The sequence below is a fragment of the Clinocottus analis genome, unplaced genomic scaffold (genome assembly GCF_023055335.1).
Source record: "Clinocottus analis isolate CAN_PGR_092001 unplaced genomic scaffold, fCliAna1.0.p SCAF_15, whole genome shotgun sequence".
NCBI classification, from domain to species: domain Eukaryota; kingdom Metazoa; phylum Chordata; class Actinopteri; order Perciformes; family Cottidae; genus Clinocottus; species Clinocottus analis.
Window position 1 is genome coordinate 10714405 of NW_027175876.1, and position 17497 is coordinate 10731901.

At 40.1% G+C, this 17497-nt stretch overlaps 1 protein-coding gene across 2 annotated transcripts; it reads left to right on the forward strand.

Annotated features, from left to right (window-relative positions):
• Window positions 1–1642: 1642 nt before the first annotated feature.
• Window positions 1643–7540, forward strand: LOC137785582 (adenylate kinase 7-like). Of its 2 annotated transcripts, XM_068576943.1 has the most exons (18): window positions 1643–1872; window positions 1971–2120; window positions 2688–2802; window positions 2896–2990; window positions 3069–3179; window positions 3355–3438; window positions 3513–3601; window positions 3692–3782; window positions 3993–4070; window positions 4178–4327; window positions 4499–4627; window positions 4801–4906; window positions 5397–5525; window positions 5609–5674; window positions 5804–6001; window positions 6663–6880; window positions 7000–7158; window positions 7261–7540. In XM_068576943.1, the coding sequence occupies exons 1-18, from the start codon at window positions 1789–1791 to the stop codon at window positions 7291–7293; spliced, it is 2085 nt and encodes a 694-aa protein (XP_068433044.1). In that variant the 5' UTR covers window positions 1643–1788; the 3' UTR covers window positions 7294–7540. The 2 variants fall into 2 exon arrangements, with proteins under 2 accessions (XP_068433044.1, XP_068433045.1); XM_068576944.1 differs by lacking the exons at window positions 1643–1872; window positions 1971–2120 and having other exon boundaries at window positions 2732–2806.
• Window positions 7541–17497: the final 9957 nt, after the last annotated feature.

The following is a 17497-nucleotide window of genomic DNA, read 5'->3' on the forward strand; positions in this document are numbered from 1 at the left end:
TCTGATTTATATGTTTTGCACACTCCTATAGCACAGAGGGATTACAATTCACTTTGTCACTTCTGGGGAAAACATTTCAGTAAACAGCTGCTGACAATGCAGTCAGTGACATGTGCCACATGCCGACTGTAAACAGCTGCTGGCTCGGCAGCGTTTGACAAACTGCCTGCTGGTTGACATGATAATCATAACAATCACATTAGCGGCTTTGTAACTGTAAGTCATTGAAAGATATGATAAATGTAGCAACAGAAACACGGTTTTATGACCATTGCATTACATTTTAAAGACTGGCCAATAACAATGCCATTTCTTTTTAAAGTTTTAAAATCTAATATTGGCTGATACATTCATTAAAAAAAACCTGAATTGACTTTGGGGCAGCAGATATAAATTGATAGGGCTCAAGTTACCTTGCAGTTATAATGTAGCATTATCATTCATTTCAAGTTTCTTTTAGCTGTTTTTTGGTCTCAACCAACCACTGAGGAAAATATCTCCGTCTTTAGCTGCTAAATAATGAGCTTTGTTCACCAGTTAGTTGCTCACTGTGTCAGGCTGTTGTTGAGCAGGTAGTCTACAGAGGGTTTTAAAGCTGTTTCACAGGAAAATACCTGCGATGGCCAAAAAGAGAGTAAAACAAACAGTAAAGTGGGCCATACAGCTAACTGATGAGCTAATACACGGACAGTTTCTCAGATAATACTGCTCTATAAAAATATGGGGCACTTTGAAAGTTACCATGTCAGCGTGTCATTGTCCTTCGCCATGACAGGATTAACAAGCCCACAGATGTGTGCGTATGTGTGCTTGAGGTGGCCGGACTTAAATGGAGAGCTGCATGGGGGGTAATATAATTAGAATACCAGTGACACCACTGTGGAATGTAACTAAGTGCATATACTCAAGTGCTACCTTACATTTTATACTTTGAGTATTTTTATGTTCTGGCCATTTTAGACTTTATTATATTGCTTCGTTACGTTGCAGAATTAGATAACCAACAAATAGATTGCGATGTATTGCAAAAGGTAAAGCTTCCAACAGTATATAAAGTTATATAAAGTAACATTTAATGCAGGAGTTTTACTTGTAAAAGTATGTTACCGCTGTGATACTTATACTTTTACTAAAGTAAAAGATGAATACTTGCCGCATCACTGTGTGACACCGTGTATGTAAAACGTAAGGCTAATACCATATCTAATGTTTTAAGCCCCCTATCTCATATATCGGATACAGCTTCTCTTTGAAAACTGCTTTATCAAGAGACAATAAAATACACTAACCTTCTCTCTTCTCTCATTAGCTATATCAATGGAACAACAGAAAAATGTCCCATACATGCAAAAACTAGTGCTGACTATGATATACATGCACAGTAAGTCATATAGTCATCGTTATAATTTGAATTATTATTCCAGTATTTTTAGACTCAAAGTGTTTAAACTGGACTACTGGCAACAAAATAATACAAACTTACAAATACAAATAATACAAATAGTACAAACGTCAACATTTCAACTGGGCTGCCAGTGGTGAACGTGCGTTACGTGGAGTCACGTGACGTGTCAACCTTACGCATTCTCAGCGTAGCATTTCATTGGCTGACCCGTGGCAACCGAAGTGAGTCCCTAGTAACATACCCAGGACGCAACGGTAACAAATCACGTTAGCTCAACTAGTCTAGCTAGGATAGCTACATCTTTAGTAAAAGTTAGGAATTAAGCTAATTGTTACTACAAAAAGCTTAAGCCGAATGTAACCGCAAATTCTCGTCATTTTACAATGGGGGACGGAAGGCCAAAAACTCGTCTCAAACGTATTTTTATCAACGACGTCGACGGATATTCCTCCGAAAACATCGCCAAGGTAACGTCAGCGGAGCTAAACAAGTTGCTACCCCGCTCACGTAATGCACGTTTTCATATAAAATAATTTTACAGTGTTTATTCTGACCGTCTCAACAGTTTTTATCGACATCAACAAACGTGGACGAGGATTCCTCTGAAACAGGAAACACCTCCTCCATTCGAGGCGAACCTTCTTTTCAAATAGTGGGAACTGTGTCTCCTTCCAGAAAAGATGATAAATACCCCTTTCTGCTTGAACAGTATGTGGTGAGTCAGGAATTACACGGTGCCATTATTCATTTAATTTGTTTCTCGGCTTTACTTGTGAGGTACTAGCACATTACACAAGATCCTATTATCATTGTATGCCACTTGACACTTCTACCTCACTTCAAGTCTACTTTTTAGCATTAATTTGGAATCTGCGATCTGTTTTAATAGAAAGCATATCATCTTGTAGCCTACATTATGATTCATAGATTAAACTACTGCACAGTTAAAAAAATAGGCTCCTTATAAACACCGGTGAAATGATACTTTTGAAAATGCATCAATATTAATCATCCCACACTGTCAGATTATGTTATGAAGTCATTCTGCATAAAGAGTACTTTTATGTTTTAATTGTCTAATTTTAAACCATTTAAGTTTTAACATATTAATGTGCAGTATGTTTTGCTGACAATACTTTAATTGCAGGACTTTTACTTCATTTACTATTTTATGTTATGGCATTTCTGCTTTTACTTGCCATAACAAGTAACTATAATAACTACTGTACATGATATCTATTTGTGGACAATGTGTGATGGGATGTCTAATCTCTTTTGGTAGTCACCAACTCGAGACAAGCTTCTTGAGCGCCTGCTGGAGTGTGACGTCGTGGTGTACAACATCTCAGAAAGTGCCACGAAACAGTTGATTGAAGAAGCAACATGGGCAATCACAAGTAAGTGAGTAAGAAGGCGTTTTATGCAGTGGACTGGCTTCGCTATTTCCTTTGTCACACTTGACCTTTTTTTTTTTTTATCTTTTACAACAGCCCTTAATGCCGAGATGAGCAACTTCAAGTCTCGAAAAATGTTCATCTTAGTCTCAAGTGTGATGACCTGGACCATGACCAAGCCACAGGATCCAGTGAGCCTGGAGGAAAATCTTGGCAACCTTGTATAGTGAATAAAACCCAACCATTTATATTATCATTTTTCTCTTCAGGAAGAAGCAGATGTTGTGTTCACAGAGGATGAGTTCAGAAGACGAAGGCCACCTCCTAATTTTAGAAACCACAATAGTTTGGAGAAACTTGTGCTGAAACTGGGTAGAGGTGTATGTACACTTTTAAGATAAAAAGTTCAACAAATATTCTAACAAACATGGTTGCATTGTTATTGTTTTTTTTGTTGCTGTTTTTTTTACCAGGAAATGTATTAAGTAAGGCCTTTCAAAATTTAAAAATGAAAAGTGCATGTAAACATCACAGATTCTGTGTGATCTCTTACAGAGAAAGAATAAGCTTGCTGGATATGTTGTAGCGTGTGGTCTTCAATATGGAATGGGAGAGAGCCTCTTTCACTACTTTTTCAAGGTAAATATTAATGTGTAATATTATAACTTGCATGTTTGTGTATATACTAATAACCCAATTTGTGTTTTGAACAGGTCTCTTGGTTGATGCAGGTTCCAAAAGTTTCTCTCTTTGGACCGGGCACAAATCATATCCCCATGATTCACGTAAATGATCTTGGAGGGTGAGTTTCATTTTCTGTACTTCTACATATTCACCATTGGTATTTTCTTTTGATAATTGCTAAAGAGCTGAACTGTGTTTTCTTCTTCAGAGTGATCCAAAACATTGTTGAACTCAGGCCAAAGTCAAAGTACATTCTTGCTGTTGATGACTCCAAGAACACTTTAGAGGAAATTGTAAAGGTAACCTTATTGACAAGATGAATGCCGCAATACATTGAAGAAAATAAAGGCGTTGTAAAACACTACTGGAGGTCGACTTTGTGACCCAATGTCCATTAGAATCCAGTTGTGGACTCTATTGGGAGCTTTCTACTGTGTTTCTACAATAGGGAAAGTGACAAGAAAAAATGCTTCAAAATTCGTCTTGTTCTCTGACTCTTAACCCTCCAGACGATTAGCGATACACTTGGTTCCGGAAAAATTGACAAAGACCCTGAGCAGTATGCCACCGCCATGAAGGCTTTTAAGGTACATTGTGAAAATGTTATTCTTATTTTAAATAAATAAGAAGCTGAATTATCTCCCGATGTGCATATTTAAGTTTTTCTACATTTGTAAATGTATTTTCAAACCAGCCAGAGGAAATGGAATACCTTAATATCAACCTCCGCCTGGATGCTTTTATTATAAAAGACTCCTTTAGTCTCCAGTGGACGTCTGAAGCTGGGATGATTAGAAACATGATCGACATTGTTGAGGAATACAAAGACACCAGGCAGCTTCTTGTGAGTGTGATGTACAGATAGTAGGGCATGTTTAAATCTATTTAAATCATTTCTGTTACTAAGAGCCACACTATGTCCAGATTTAATGTCAGTAAAGTAATACAAAACATTACAAACACATTGATGGGGTATTTGGGGCGATGATTTCCTTTTTTTCCTTTATTTCCACAGCCAATCAGAATTAGCTTGGTTGGACCTCCAGCTGTGGGCAAATCCACCATTGCAGAGAAGCTCTGCAGTCATTACCAAATACACCACATCAAGATCAAAGACGTCATTGAGGAAAAGATCACACATCTGGTCAGTGAAAGGATTGCTTGGCCTTCCAGACAGATTAAATGTTTCTCTCACAGCTGTCTAGTAACTAAAGGAAATCTACTGCCCTCTTCTGGAAGGCCTTTGAAATTTAAAAATCCTTACAAATATAGACTCATTGTTCATTTTTCGTGTTCCTGCTATGTTCTATGCTACAGAAGGAGATAGCGAATGAAACTGACCATGACATTGTCAGTGAAGAGGAAATGGCTGCTGCAGTGAATCAACTGGAACAATTTAGCCAAAGCTTAGAAATGAATGCAGGTTAGTTAGACCAGTGGTCCGTAACCTTTTTTCAGTGATGGTTAATATTTTTTCAGCCAAAATATTTTTAGGTTGAAAAAAAGATGTAATACACAGCGCTGTGCCATCAGTGTCTGATTTAATATAAAATATATAGAAGTCAGTTTATGAACATACACTTATATTTGATCAAATATTTGTTAAATTACAATTTTTTTACAAGATTTACAAGAATTACAAGATTTTTGAATGAATGCTAATTTTAAATAGATTTTATTTTTCTCACGTACCCCCCGGAGTGCGTCTTCGTACGCCCAGGGATACACGTAACCCCCATTTGAGAACCACTGAGTTAGAGAACCACAGTCCAAAAAAAGAGTGACATGGTTTGGTTTATTGGCAATAAAAGCTGTGGTTTTAATAGCAGCTTTTGGACTAATTCAAACCTGTATACTAAAACTGTTGCTATAAGATATCACTTTAGGTTTAAACAACTGTGTTGGTCCATTAGGTCGACTGGCTGACTATCTAGTTGTTGACCTTTTGAAAGAAAAGCTGAATTCAAAGCCATGCAGGAACCAAGGATTTGTTCTCAATGGCTTCCTGAAGTCTTATAAGCAGGCAAAGCAGATTTTCTCTGGTATGTATCATCCATTCCTTTAACTAGGATGTAATGTTTATTATTATCGATAACACTCAAGATGTGGTGTTTTTGTTTTGCAGACGGGGAGACAGGGAGCCAGGAATTGTTGCACCAAAGACCCGTGTGCAACAAGAAGATCACTCCAGGTTGTTGATGTATTTCTTACTTTAACCACGAATCAAACCATTAAATTCTCACAGAATAGCAGTCAATCCCCAAACTCTCTTCTCTTATGTTACAAAACCATCTCATTCAACTTGTTTCATGTTTTGCAGAGCATATTTTTGCTCTCAACGCGACTGATGATTTTCTGATAACGAGAGTCCAGGGACTTCCACAGAGTGTGGCAGAGACCAAGCGTTACACGCAGGAGGAATTCCTGCCCCGCTTGAGTAGATACAGACAACTCGCTACCGCGGAGGAAACCTTGCTGGACTACTTTGATGAGCTGGAGATTCACCCGGAATATATTGGTACTCTCCGCAAAAGACACACAGTTCACACTAGATCATCAGGAGATTATTTACCTGTGATGTAAAACATTTTATTATAGAAATGGTGACTTTGTCATTTGGTCATTAGAAGCAGGTTTTTCGTGATGTTCTGTCTGTGTGTTTAACAGCGCTTTGTGTCACATTTTATATGAGGTAACTGAAAAAAGTTACGTCTAAGACACATTTTTTGTCTTTTTCTGATTAGAATGTTTATTGAAATCCAATGAATCACATTTCCTATAAACACAATTGCTTCAAAGTGCACGCTACTTCTTCGTTTGCTAAAATTTCAGTTTAAGAGGAATAGTTAATACTTTTAGAGAAATATACTTATTTGCTTTGTTTTAGATGAGTAGTAACACTCTTATATCTGTGTAGTTAACGTCTCTGTAATAAACACATTATTTGCTACTCTGTAAAAACAATAGCTACGATTTACCATTTCACTAGGAGGTTATGTGATGAACCACTTCTTGGCTAGGACCACTAACTGCCTGGAGTTTCTGCGGGTGGTCTGTCAACTGCTCATCCCCGTCAAACAGGAAATTGTCCTTTTTAATATGTCCAATGAAGTGCGGTTGCCAACTCACTTCCCAATGGTTCGGTTTCTTGAGAGTACACGTGTCTTGTCCCTCTCCAGAGGTCACTGCAGCTGATTCAGATTACACAGATGTTATGAAGCAGATCACAGAGATGGTGGGGGTTCCCAAAAACTATGGCCCGAGTCCAGAAGAGCAGGCGGAGGAGGACAGAAAGAGAGATGAAGAGAGGAAGCAGAAACTGGCTGAAGAGACTGCTGAGAGGAAACGAAGGAATGAAGCTGCACTGGATGAGATGGGGGCTCAGTACGAGGAGTGGGTAAGTGCTGTGTAATGCATTCATGGATGGTCGAGATTATTTACCATGCCACATTGGGTTCATGTACTTCATGACTTGCAAATACTGTCGGCCAATTAAAACATCTTTTAATTCATTAGCGGAGGAATTTGTCCGAGGTGCAGCATCAGGAGTCGGAGCTGCATGAAGCTCACTCTCTTCCTCTGAGGAACTACCTGACGAAGTACGTGATGCCCTCGCTCACTGAAGCCATGTTGCAGTGCTCCGAGATCAAACCAGACGACCCCGTCGACTTTTTGGTATTCACACAGTAGAGGTTCTCCTATTGAGCATATAGTTCTGTTAAATACTGTATGAGTGAATTGATGCAGTCGCTGATAGGTAATGTTTTGTTTTGGCAGGCTGAACATCTTCTACGGGACAACCAACAATAACAACCAATCAAATGAGGAAATGATGATGTTATTATGTTGTTATTTTATTATGTTGTTATGTTATGTTATAAATGATGTTATTTACTTGAGGTTTTGTTTTTCCCTCAAGTAATGGAGTCAAGGCTGATTATTAAATGAAACGTGTGTTAGATCAGTGTGAAAGGCTTATAATATTTATGAATGAATAATATTAGAAGGTGTTTTTTTTATTTACCATTGTAATTTAAATTAAAACCTATCCATGTTGGATTGGGCCTTTGTGTTCATTTATTAGTTTAGCTGAAGCAAAGAGAGAAACAGTGAGCAGTTATTGATAATACATTTATAACATTTCCCTTGTCAATACAACTCTATGAGTAGGTTGCTCTTTATAAAAGATTTATACATAACTAATCACTTTGGTAATGGATACTAAATTGTTTAATAATCATTTTAAGATCATTCATAGGCCATTAAGAAGAGCAGCGGTTGGGGTTGGTGACTTTCTCACCTTTTGAATTAACTGTGTCTGCAGTTAAATGTAAACGCTAACACAGCTTCTTAATGAATGGGTTGTTGTCCAGATGCCCAGATCTATTGATTGATTAATAAATCCGATGCATGCCTCAGCAAGCCGTCAAAGTGGAAAATACAGTAGTGGGTCCTGCACATTGAGAATATAAAACTAGGAACGACTTCACTGTTAGTGCATAACACTCATTACTGCTTTAACATTTACACATAGAGTAACATAATACTTAAAAATATAGTGTGATGTGGTATACATATATTATATATATATTTAATATATATTCATAACACACTTATAACTCAACATAAAGTACTTTCAATATAAAAAATAATAATACTGTTTCTCTTGGCTTAGTGCTTGTTAGGAAGGTTTGTGGTGCAGCCAGGTTTCCACTCATTTCCGATCTGTCCTCTCACAGCCTCCATCTGGTCTGTGACTCAGCTCCCACTCTGATGTGCAGTCAGAGCTGACTGGAAGAAGCGTGCTGACGGGTTATAATCCAGATCATGTAAACAACAACAATCGTTGTGTAAAAGTCTTCCGTTTAAGGTGAGAAAATAGCACCAATTAATAAAACAGTGCATTTCATAAAAATCAACGTCATTCTAATTTACTTTACTGAAAGAAAACATGCTGACTCATGCTACATATATTTATGACATTCATCACTAAAAATATATAATAAATATTCCTGTGCTCATGAAAAAGTTGCTGAATGGAAACAAAACCTAACTGCCTAAAACCTAACAATACATTAAAACAATTCTCAAAACATTTCTTGCTTATTATGTAACTCATTCAACTTTCATTTAGGATACAAATCTACTGTTTTGAACACAAGGTGGTGCAGGAATGCTACCATGAAGGAGAGGCGAGTGCCCGTATTCAAGTGATGGTCTGTTTAAGTGTTTCTGTTTCTCTCAATTCAACCTAAAGACTAAAGAGGTACATGATGCTTTGTCTTGCTGTGTTGTGTTTCATGAATAAGTTAGTCTGGCTGAGGCAAAGGGCTTTTGTTTTGATATTGTTGTAGAATAAAATAAGAATGCTTTGCTCTATTTGTTGTGGAGCCCAATCTGGTGACTAGATTTGCTTTATTGTCCTTTGTGACTGAGAATCTGTGGAATCCAGCAGAAAATTAGAAACTATTTGCAGGCTCGCTCATATGGAAACTAAATCATAACAGAAGCACTTCCTGTCACAAAGTCTCTTTATGTACAAATTATGACCACAAGTATATGGCAAGAGTCACACTTTCCAGGTTGTTAATTGTTTCTGTTGCTGTGGAGATTATATCCATACTTGAGGTTATTCACAGTAACCTTTCTTACATGTTACATGTTAAATCCTGTCTCTACTGTATTTTTACTTTCTGAAATAATAGAAGTAGCTGTACAGACATGCGGCTGATTAAATCCTCACATTTAAAACTAATCATTTAACCAGAACTTGCTGTGTTGTGTAAGAGTAAGACTCTATAAACTGAACCCTGCAGAAAGTTTTGTCATTATTAGTATTACTAGTATGTGTTCACATGTTTCATACTCAAATTAGTTTATTGTTGTCTGTGCAAATATGCACAACAACCACTGTATTGTAAAAATATGATTAGGTTATTCAGAAATGTGTAATGGTCCATTTGTTTTTTAAGTAGATGTTGATGCAAATATTGTTCACAGTATTCCTACACTGTCGTCCCACTTTTGGGTAGCTAAAATATCTAGAAGGAAGTCTGCACTGCTCGTTAGAAACTAATTTTAATGACCCGGTAAATAGGACTCAAATACACAACACAAAAAAAGCAAAGTCCGCTGTTTAAAGCGGGGATCGCGAACAAGCAGGCAGTCAGACTTCAAAAAGAGCAGCCGATTGTGTCAAAACCAGCAGGAACGAGGGGACAAAAGGCTTTGGGATCAATCGCTCAAGGAAATAATAATGGGGAGGGGAACTGAAAAAGGAATGTTAAGCAGCTGAGTGTGGAGGTCATGTGATGGGAGAAGGTGTTAACACACTGAAGACTACTGCTGGACAGGAAAGGAATGACAGTTTCTCAAATCAAAATGGATAGGGAGTAAAATTCTGGCTAGAAACACTGTAAATTTCGAAAGGGCAAAAGGTCGGCCCAATCAGCCAAAATAAAAGTGTTGTTGGTAACACTGGGAGAGGTGGAGTGGTCTGGCATGACAAATTAGGACCGACATCCCCGGCAGGGAGCAGGTCCAGATCTGTCACTGACATTTAACTTCATATTTATGGGGAGAAACGACGAGATCTCCTGCCAAACACACACGGTTCCCATAATTCATATTTTAAATATGTGTTCAGCGCTTTTTACTGGACCCCAAAGTCAGCCAGCCCCTTCCTCGTTTCCAGTATTTCACTGCTCTAACAGGAGGATATTATTCTTCCTAATTAGAGTTATTTTTCCCACGATGCACTCGAGCAGGTTAAGTTCCTTATTTGATTCATCCTCAAGCTGGAAACTCTCAAATAACAGCTTCGAAGAAATGCAGAGAATCCATTGTAAATAGCTGAAGCTGTATTAGCTCTCAGGTCCGTTTCGGAAAACATGAGTCATCATCCCAGATGGTCCAGCTGCCTCCTGTTGTGCTGAGACTTCTCTCTGGCTCCAAAGCATGCTGGGAAAAGACATCTCAACCAGCTAAATACAGTGTACTACTCCTACTGTACTGTTATCAATATTATTTAATTTCCTTGCATGACAGTTAATACAACCATTCAGCACTGAAGTCCAAACCCCCACAGTGGTCACAGCCAGAGGTCGCTGTCTGCTCGGTCTGCAGTGGAAAACCTTTCATTTAGGATGCCAGAAATAATGCATTAGTGAGGACTTTCACCTGAAAAAGCGAGGAAGAAAGGTTTCATTCTGTGGTGCGGGGCGTCGGCTCGACCGGCTCAAACACAGAATACTGCTGGTGGATAGATAGTCCTCCATCCTTCACCTCGTTTGACTGCCTGCTTTATTCAACTCATTTTAGTTTTGAGCTATTTTACTTCTGATTGCAGATGAACACTGATGAAATGTGTTATTTTAACCTCCATGGGTGTGTGTGTGTGTGTGTGTGTGTGTGTGTGTGTGTGTGTGTGTGTGTGTGTGTGTGTGTGTGTGTACCTGTGTATATGCAATCCTCCACCTACAACAGAGAAATAGATGATTCATGACAAAGAAAAAGAAAAACTACCCATGGTGCCAAATGGTCTGCACACAGCTTGAGTAGAGTCAGAGTGAGGTCTGAGGTGGTCTCAGTTAGCCATGTGGTTTTATCTGCGATGGCTTCCAGTCACAATAACCTCTACCATAGTGGTCTCTCTCTCTCACACACACACACACACACACACACACACACACACACACACACACACACACACACACACACACACACACACCATAGAAATAGCATCTACCACCCCCGTGGTGGTCACCCGAACATCTGCTGGTGGTTGAAAATAGCATAAGAGGACCACACACACACACACCTACACACACAGCATGCCATAGATGAATGTTGACAGGGAAGTGCAATGATCCATATCAGTGTATCTCAATGAAACACACACACACACACGCACACACACACACACACACACACGCACACCACAAGTAGTCCTGCATATATTGCAGTCACACTTCAGGAAAGAAACTATTTATTCAGACCCCATGTGTCGGCCAGATTGACCTACTATACTGTACCTCACACCAAAGGAGAGTGTCACATGTTCATGCACACACACACACACACACACACACACACACACACACACACACACACACACACACACACACACACACACACACACATTGTCTCTCTTCGGCCTATTTTATTATCCAACAAAAGCAAAGCCTGCTGTTAAACACAGCTTGGTAAGAAGTGTGTGTGTGTGTGTGTGTGTGTGTGTGTGTGTGTGTGTGTGTGTGTGTGTGTGTGTGTGTGCATACAGACATGCTTCACCATGTATGCAAACCAGTCACCCACATGGGTCTAAAAGGTCAACTCTCAGTTGTGTCTGTGTGTTGTTGCTGGTGAAGTTGTGGGGTGCTCGTGTTGTGCAGCATCATGTGCTTTAAAATCTGTCTTTTAGTTCTTTAACTGCTCAGAGGAGAAAAACTTAAGATGCAGACAAAAGCAAGCTGGGGATGGTCTTCATCAAAGCCTGTAAGCAGGGGAGAAGTGCCTCAGGTGATGCCACTTGAGGCGGCTAGTTGGTGCTGAAGTGAAAAATGTTAAAAAGATGGAGGTGTGTAGTAGCGCTATGAAGACAATTTCGACTAACATGCACGGATTATTTTCATCTGGACAAAAAGGACACGAGCCCATGAATTAGTTTCAGCACGAAGCAGAAAACTGAAGCAGTAAACCTGAGTTGTGGCTCTCCACTAAACCTGATCAACTGGATTAAAACATCATTCTCATCCACGTTGTGCTTGGTCATGTCTTTGAAACATATTATCTCTTTGACTAATGTGGATGATCCAGATTCCAAACAGCAATGCAGTAGTTTTGAAACGATCCTAATAAGAAGGCAAACACAGCGCAGAGTGCTGTATGTCCTCTATCACTGTGGTGTTGAGCATCTTACAGTTTCAACCAAAATAAACCTTCCATCACGTGTCCATTAAAACCACATTACAATGAAATTAACAACACATTTCAGAAAAAGAACATCATCCTCCTAAAATTCAAAATGGGATTTAAAATTGTACTTCACTGCAGTAGCTCTCGTGAGTCAGTGGCATCCCGCACATTTAGTTCAAATCATTTCCCCTCTGAAGTCAACGATCAGACGTATTAAGGACGTGCCGCTAACACGGACCAGGTGATGTTCTGCACTGAGGTCCCGTGGCATGTATTTTGCTATTTTCAGCATGTGCGCTCCAGCTGTTCAATCTGGCGTCCACTTGTGGTCTTGTGTGCGTGAGTTTCGCACAGCATGTTTATGATTTTGTGGTAATTTACAGTAAAAGTGCAGAGGATCAAACAGCTCTGATTGACATTTATTTCACTCATTGTCAAATTATATGCACAGCATTGATGCGAGTATCGTAAATGAAGGACACAGTGGGGTTGTTGTTTCCTTTTGTAAACTGGATGTTGCTGCGGAAAACAATACAATTTAAATTCATCAGAAATAAATAATTTAGTTCAGATGTCTCAGAGAGGGACATCAAATTAACACAGATCTGCACGACATACCTGCATGCCCGTGTTTCCAGCTGAAACAATAAAGCATCCTCTCTGTGTGGATACATGATCTTGTTTATGTGTCAGCCAGTCAGTACTGTGCACCTCTGACATGAACGCTATGACACTGGCTCACTCATGTACTCCATCTTCTTGACAGCGTAATGAAGCCTCTGGTGGGAGGGCAAAAAATGGCGCCGGCCAACATTTCTCGTATTCCTCCTGGAGCATCGGTTGGAGCCGAGGAAGTTTCAGCAGGTTGTACTCGTGACTTCTCGGCAGGCTCTGGGGTAAACGGGCGCTCTCCATCAATCGCTGATACAAATATCTAAAAAGCTTTCCGAACGCTAATGGGACCCAGGTCTGCCGAAGCCTCGGAGCAAAGGTTCCTGGGAGTCAAGAGGAATGTTCGGACAGCAAGAAACGTAAAGACGGAAGATGTGATTTGTGAAGCGACACAGAAATAATTACCCGCAAAAAAAGTCTTAAAACCTCAGCTTGGGACACAGTGAGCCTTTCTGTGCCGTATAGATTTTCAGTGGAAATCCATCATTGTGCAAAGTGGAAGCTCTTCTGGTTATGAGTATGCTGATCCTGCTGACAAACAAACCGAACAGAAAACATAAAGGTGGAGGTAACAAGAGGGTTTCTGTGTTTGCATCAGCGAATGAGGGAAGAATGTGTTGGGTAGGTGGATGGGCGCTTGTGCGTACGTGTTTACGCGCGTCTCAGGCAATGACATTATAAACATCCCATAATTACCTCTGATTGCCCCGGTGACCCCCTGACTCCTCCAGCTGCTATCAGAGCGTTAAAGGCCCGGTGACATTTATTGCTTCACCGTAATCTGCTCCCCATGGAAGTGATTATCTGGGCTGAAATGGATTTGTTTACTGTGTCAGTGTTTCACCGACGAGTGCAGTTACACTGTCCAGTACATACTGTCCTGACACCAACACATAACAAGCAAACACACATCTGGTTCCACTACACACTATATGTACTCTACATGCAGGGCTGGGGAAGCTACTTTGGAACTATAGCTTTGCAAGATATTTATTACTTCACACTGGAAGAACTCAACTACAGCGACCCTCCAAGGAAATCTAGTATGGTTGAGTAGTAGCAGTTCAAACTGCTTTGTAAAAAAATGATTATGAAAATAGACAATGGGCGACGATGTGACAATACAAATAGCTTTACTCATAAAACTAAAGACGGCAAGTGTCAGAAATATATGCAAGACTCATGACATCACATTATTATGAGTGATAGCACATTGTTGTGTGTTTCCTTCTCTTTTTTAGTGCATACATGTGCGACTGAAACCCAGACCAAACAAGTCATTTCATGCACATGTGTGTGTCTATTCCTGTTTATGCAGATCACAGATTTACGGCAGGGCAAGGAGTCCGGCTACGTAACACAGGGAAGAGGATATTTAAATGAGCAATGCCCGACATTCCTCCTCTGGCAGAGTCGCTGTGCAGAATGAATGAGGCTCGGCTTCACTTGAGATAAAACAGAGAGCAGAGAGAAGGAGTGAAGTGAAGCGAGTTGAGCAGCTGCACTTCTGTTATTCTAAACACATGGAGGGAAATGAGGAAAGGATTTTGTACTGCGGCTCCTCCCAAAAACACTGGATGAGGGTTAACCAAGGGTCTGACTGTGTGTCTGCACAGGGTCATGTTTTGGGTGCAGCTTTAAGAGAAACACACCATGTTTTATTACAAACCATCAAAAGACAGAAAATAGAACTAAATCAATAAAGTTGTGGGTTTCAAAACCAAAACAATGAGCTGAAAGATGCTAAAATGCTCCGTACAGTCGGGTGTTAATTACTGGTGGGTTTGTCACTCAAGCAGCACCTTACGTTATATTAAATACTCTTTAACATGTTGATTAATGCAGCCTGAAAGACACACTTTATTGGAAAGTCATTGTTACAAAACTGCTTTTGACCCTTTGCCAGCTGTCAGAAGAGCTTTGTGAGGAAGATTTATAGATGAGAGATGTGTTTTTATTTCAACCAAATAGCTGTTTTTCAATGTTGCTCGTCCTCTCGGTACCACAGCTGTCTGCCATGTGGGCGCTGCGTGACTCGTTTCTCCAAACAAGAAAAGCTGCAAGAGAAAAGCCACCAACACACAACAAGACCACCGTCATATTGCCGCAACATTGCAATAAAAATATAGCTATTACTTTCAAATTCATGTTTGGTAAAGAAGGAGAGCGAAGCCGAAAGGCACATGTAGTTCATAAACAAGACATCTCAGATAAGCAAAAGAGGAGTTTAGACGACCAAGAAAAAAAACTAAAAACATCCATAAACTCTTTTGGAAATGTTTATAACAGAGCTGGATAGTGTTTTACTGCTTGTTTTAATATTTGTGGAAAATGACAAAACAAAAATAACAAAGTTAACTGTTTTTATTACTTTTCTAGAATTGTAGTGATCTGTTGTTCTTCAAAAGGACGTTTTTATTTGGATGAGTCGGCCGCCCTGTGTTGTATAAATGTTCCGATTTACTAAATTACAATTTCCGCCAGGCTTCAATAAGCGGGGATGAAACATTTGATTGGAATTAGCCTCAATAAAATAAGCATTTTAAGAGAAAAACCGGTTCACACAACAGTTTCTGGAGCCAATACGGGACCAATCAATGTGCCAGAAATAAAATGTGGGGGGTGGGAGGACAAATCAGACAATGTTTTCCTGATGATGACTGCAGACTCGTCTTCTTCACCGGGCTGCAGCTACACTCCGACTCCAAGCACACACGGTAATAATCATAATACAATACCTAATTTGTTTCCCCTTGCTGCCATACAAAGCAAACAAATATGTACTACTTTAATTTGGTCTCTTGTTGAAATGTTCGGTTACTGATTGAACCTGCGTGGGAGCGTCTGGAGGAAGCCGTTTCACAGGCGAGTCATTTTTCCTCGAGTGGAGGAAAACATTCTCACAGAGCGGATAAAGACCCGCGCCGGCGCTCAAGGTGAACAAGTGTGTGATGGGAAAATTGCAGGTTTGTATTTTTACGTCTATTATGTAGGAGGGATTCTTTATGATGCTTTTTTTCCTCCACCATGTAGACGCCATCTTTCCACAATATACATACAATACCATATATTCCATAGAGTCAGACCGAAGAAGCAGATCTCTGGAAGGGAAGCATGGGAGCCTTTGCAGAAGTAGTGATACACACTCATGTCTCTATGTACGGGAGTAAGCGCCAGTGCTGGAAGTAGTGACGACACCACTAGTCCTCCCGCCTCGCTGCTGTCACTGCCAACGAGCTGGAAGGTTTGTCCGAGCCCTTTTTAAAGTCAATATCTTGGACGTCATTTATTTGATTTGCCCACACTTGACCATACTTTAATCAAATGTTAATTTCACGAGGCACTGATAAATCATGCCAGTTGGTCTTTTAGGTGTCAGGACTTGAGCTTTAACTGGACCTCGAGCCCCAGTATGGCCATCACTAGTTCACAATTTGTGCATTTCAATCCCAGGCCCAAATACTTTATTTATTTTTCAGAGTGACTTGCTGACTCACTACACTCATTGCAGCAGGTGTGACCCCCCTACATACACACACACACACACACACACACACACACACACACACACACACATGTATAGAACAAGGTTTGAGCGAGAGGGCCAAGTATGTTTTTACAGCTGTCTTTGTAATGAGCTCTTTGGGGGCCTGTCAAGTCAAGTGTTAGCTAATGTCTCACATTGAGTGTGTAGATGTGTGTGTGTGTGTGTGCGTGTGTGCGTGTGTGCGTGTGCTGGTCCAGATTAGGTAATGTCTCTCTGCCCACTCCAGGCACATTTAATGTCATCATGACTCGTACAACCCAACCTGATCTGGTTGTCAACGTGACAGTGTTTGCAATGTAAAGACGAATCATTTATTCTTTACTTTTCTCATGAAGGTATGTACATAGAGATACACAGAGAAAATCTATAAAATGAGTTAACCTGTGTTACAAAGTTTTAAGAAAATGTAAAGTTAGGCAGTCAGTGACTATAAATAATAATCAGAGGAACGTCAAAGTCAGTCGGGTTCATCCTCTGGGGAACATTAATGCAATTTAAGAATTTTGTTTAAATCTCTGCATACTCATCATCTGAGGCGTGACGTCACATCTGAGTCAGCAGAAATCACTGGTCCTGAGCGATGCGCGGGCCGTTAAACCATCTCTCCATCACCGTCACAGTTACTCAATCCACTTCACAGCCAATCAGCCTTAAAGTGTTCATGTGGAAAGAGGGAGGGAGGTGTTACATCCCGATCATTAATGAAAATAAATTCTGAAGTGAGAGCTTTCAGCCTGTTGCTAAGCCCCTGGGCTTAGAAAATGACCCGTGTGTGAAGCGGTGAAATATATTCCACTTGGGAGAGTCCAGAAAACACATCTGGCCTTTGGGTTTGCTGGCTCGGCCTTGTGTTTTTCACCACAGCTACAGCTCACCATG

Coding starts and splice junctions, on each gene's coding strand:
- LOC137785582 (XM_068576943.1), top strand. CDS start 1,789: ATGGGGGACGGAAGGCCAAAAACTCGTCTCAAACGTATTTTTATCAAC. Junction 2,991..3,068: donor TGACCAAGCCACAGGATCCA/GTGAGCCTGGAG, acceptor TTTTCTCTTCAG/GAAGAAGCAGATGTTGTGTT. Junction 3,783..3,992: donor CTTTAGAGGAAATTGTAAAG/GTAACCTTATTG, acceptor TTAACCCTCCAG/ACGATTAGCGATACACTTGG.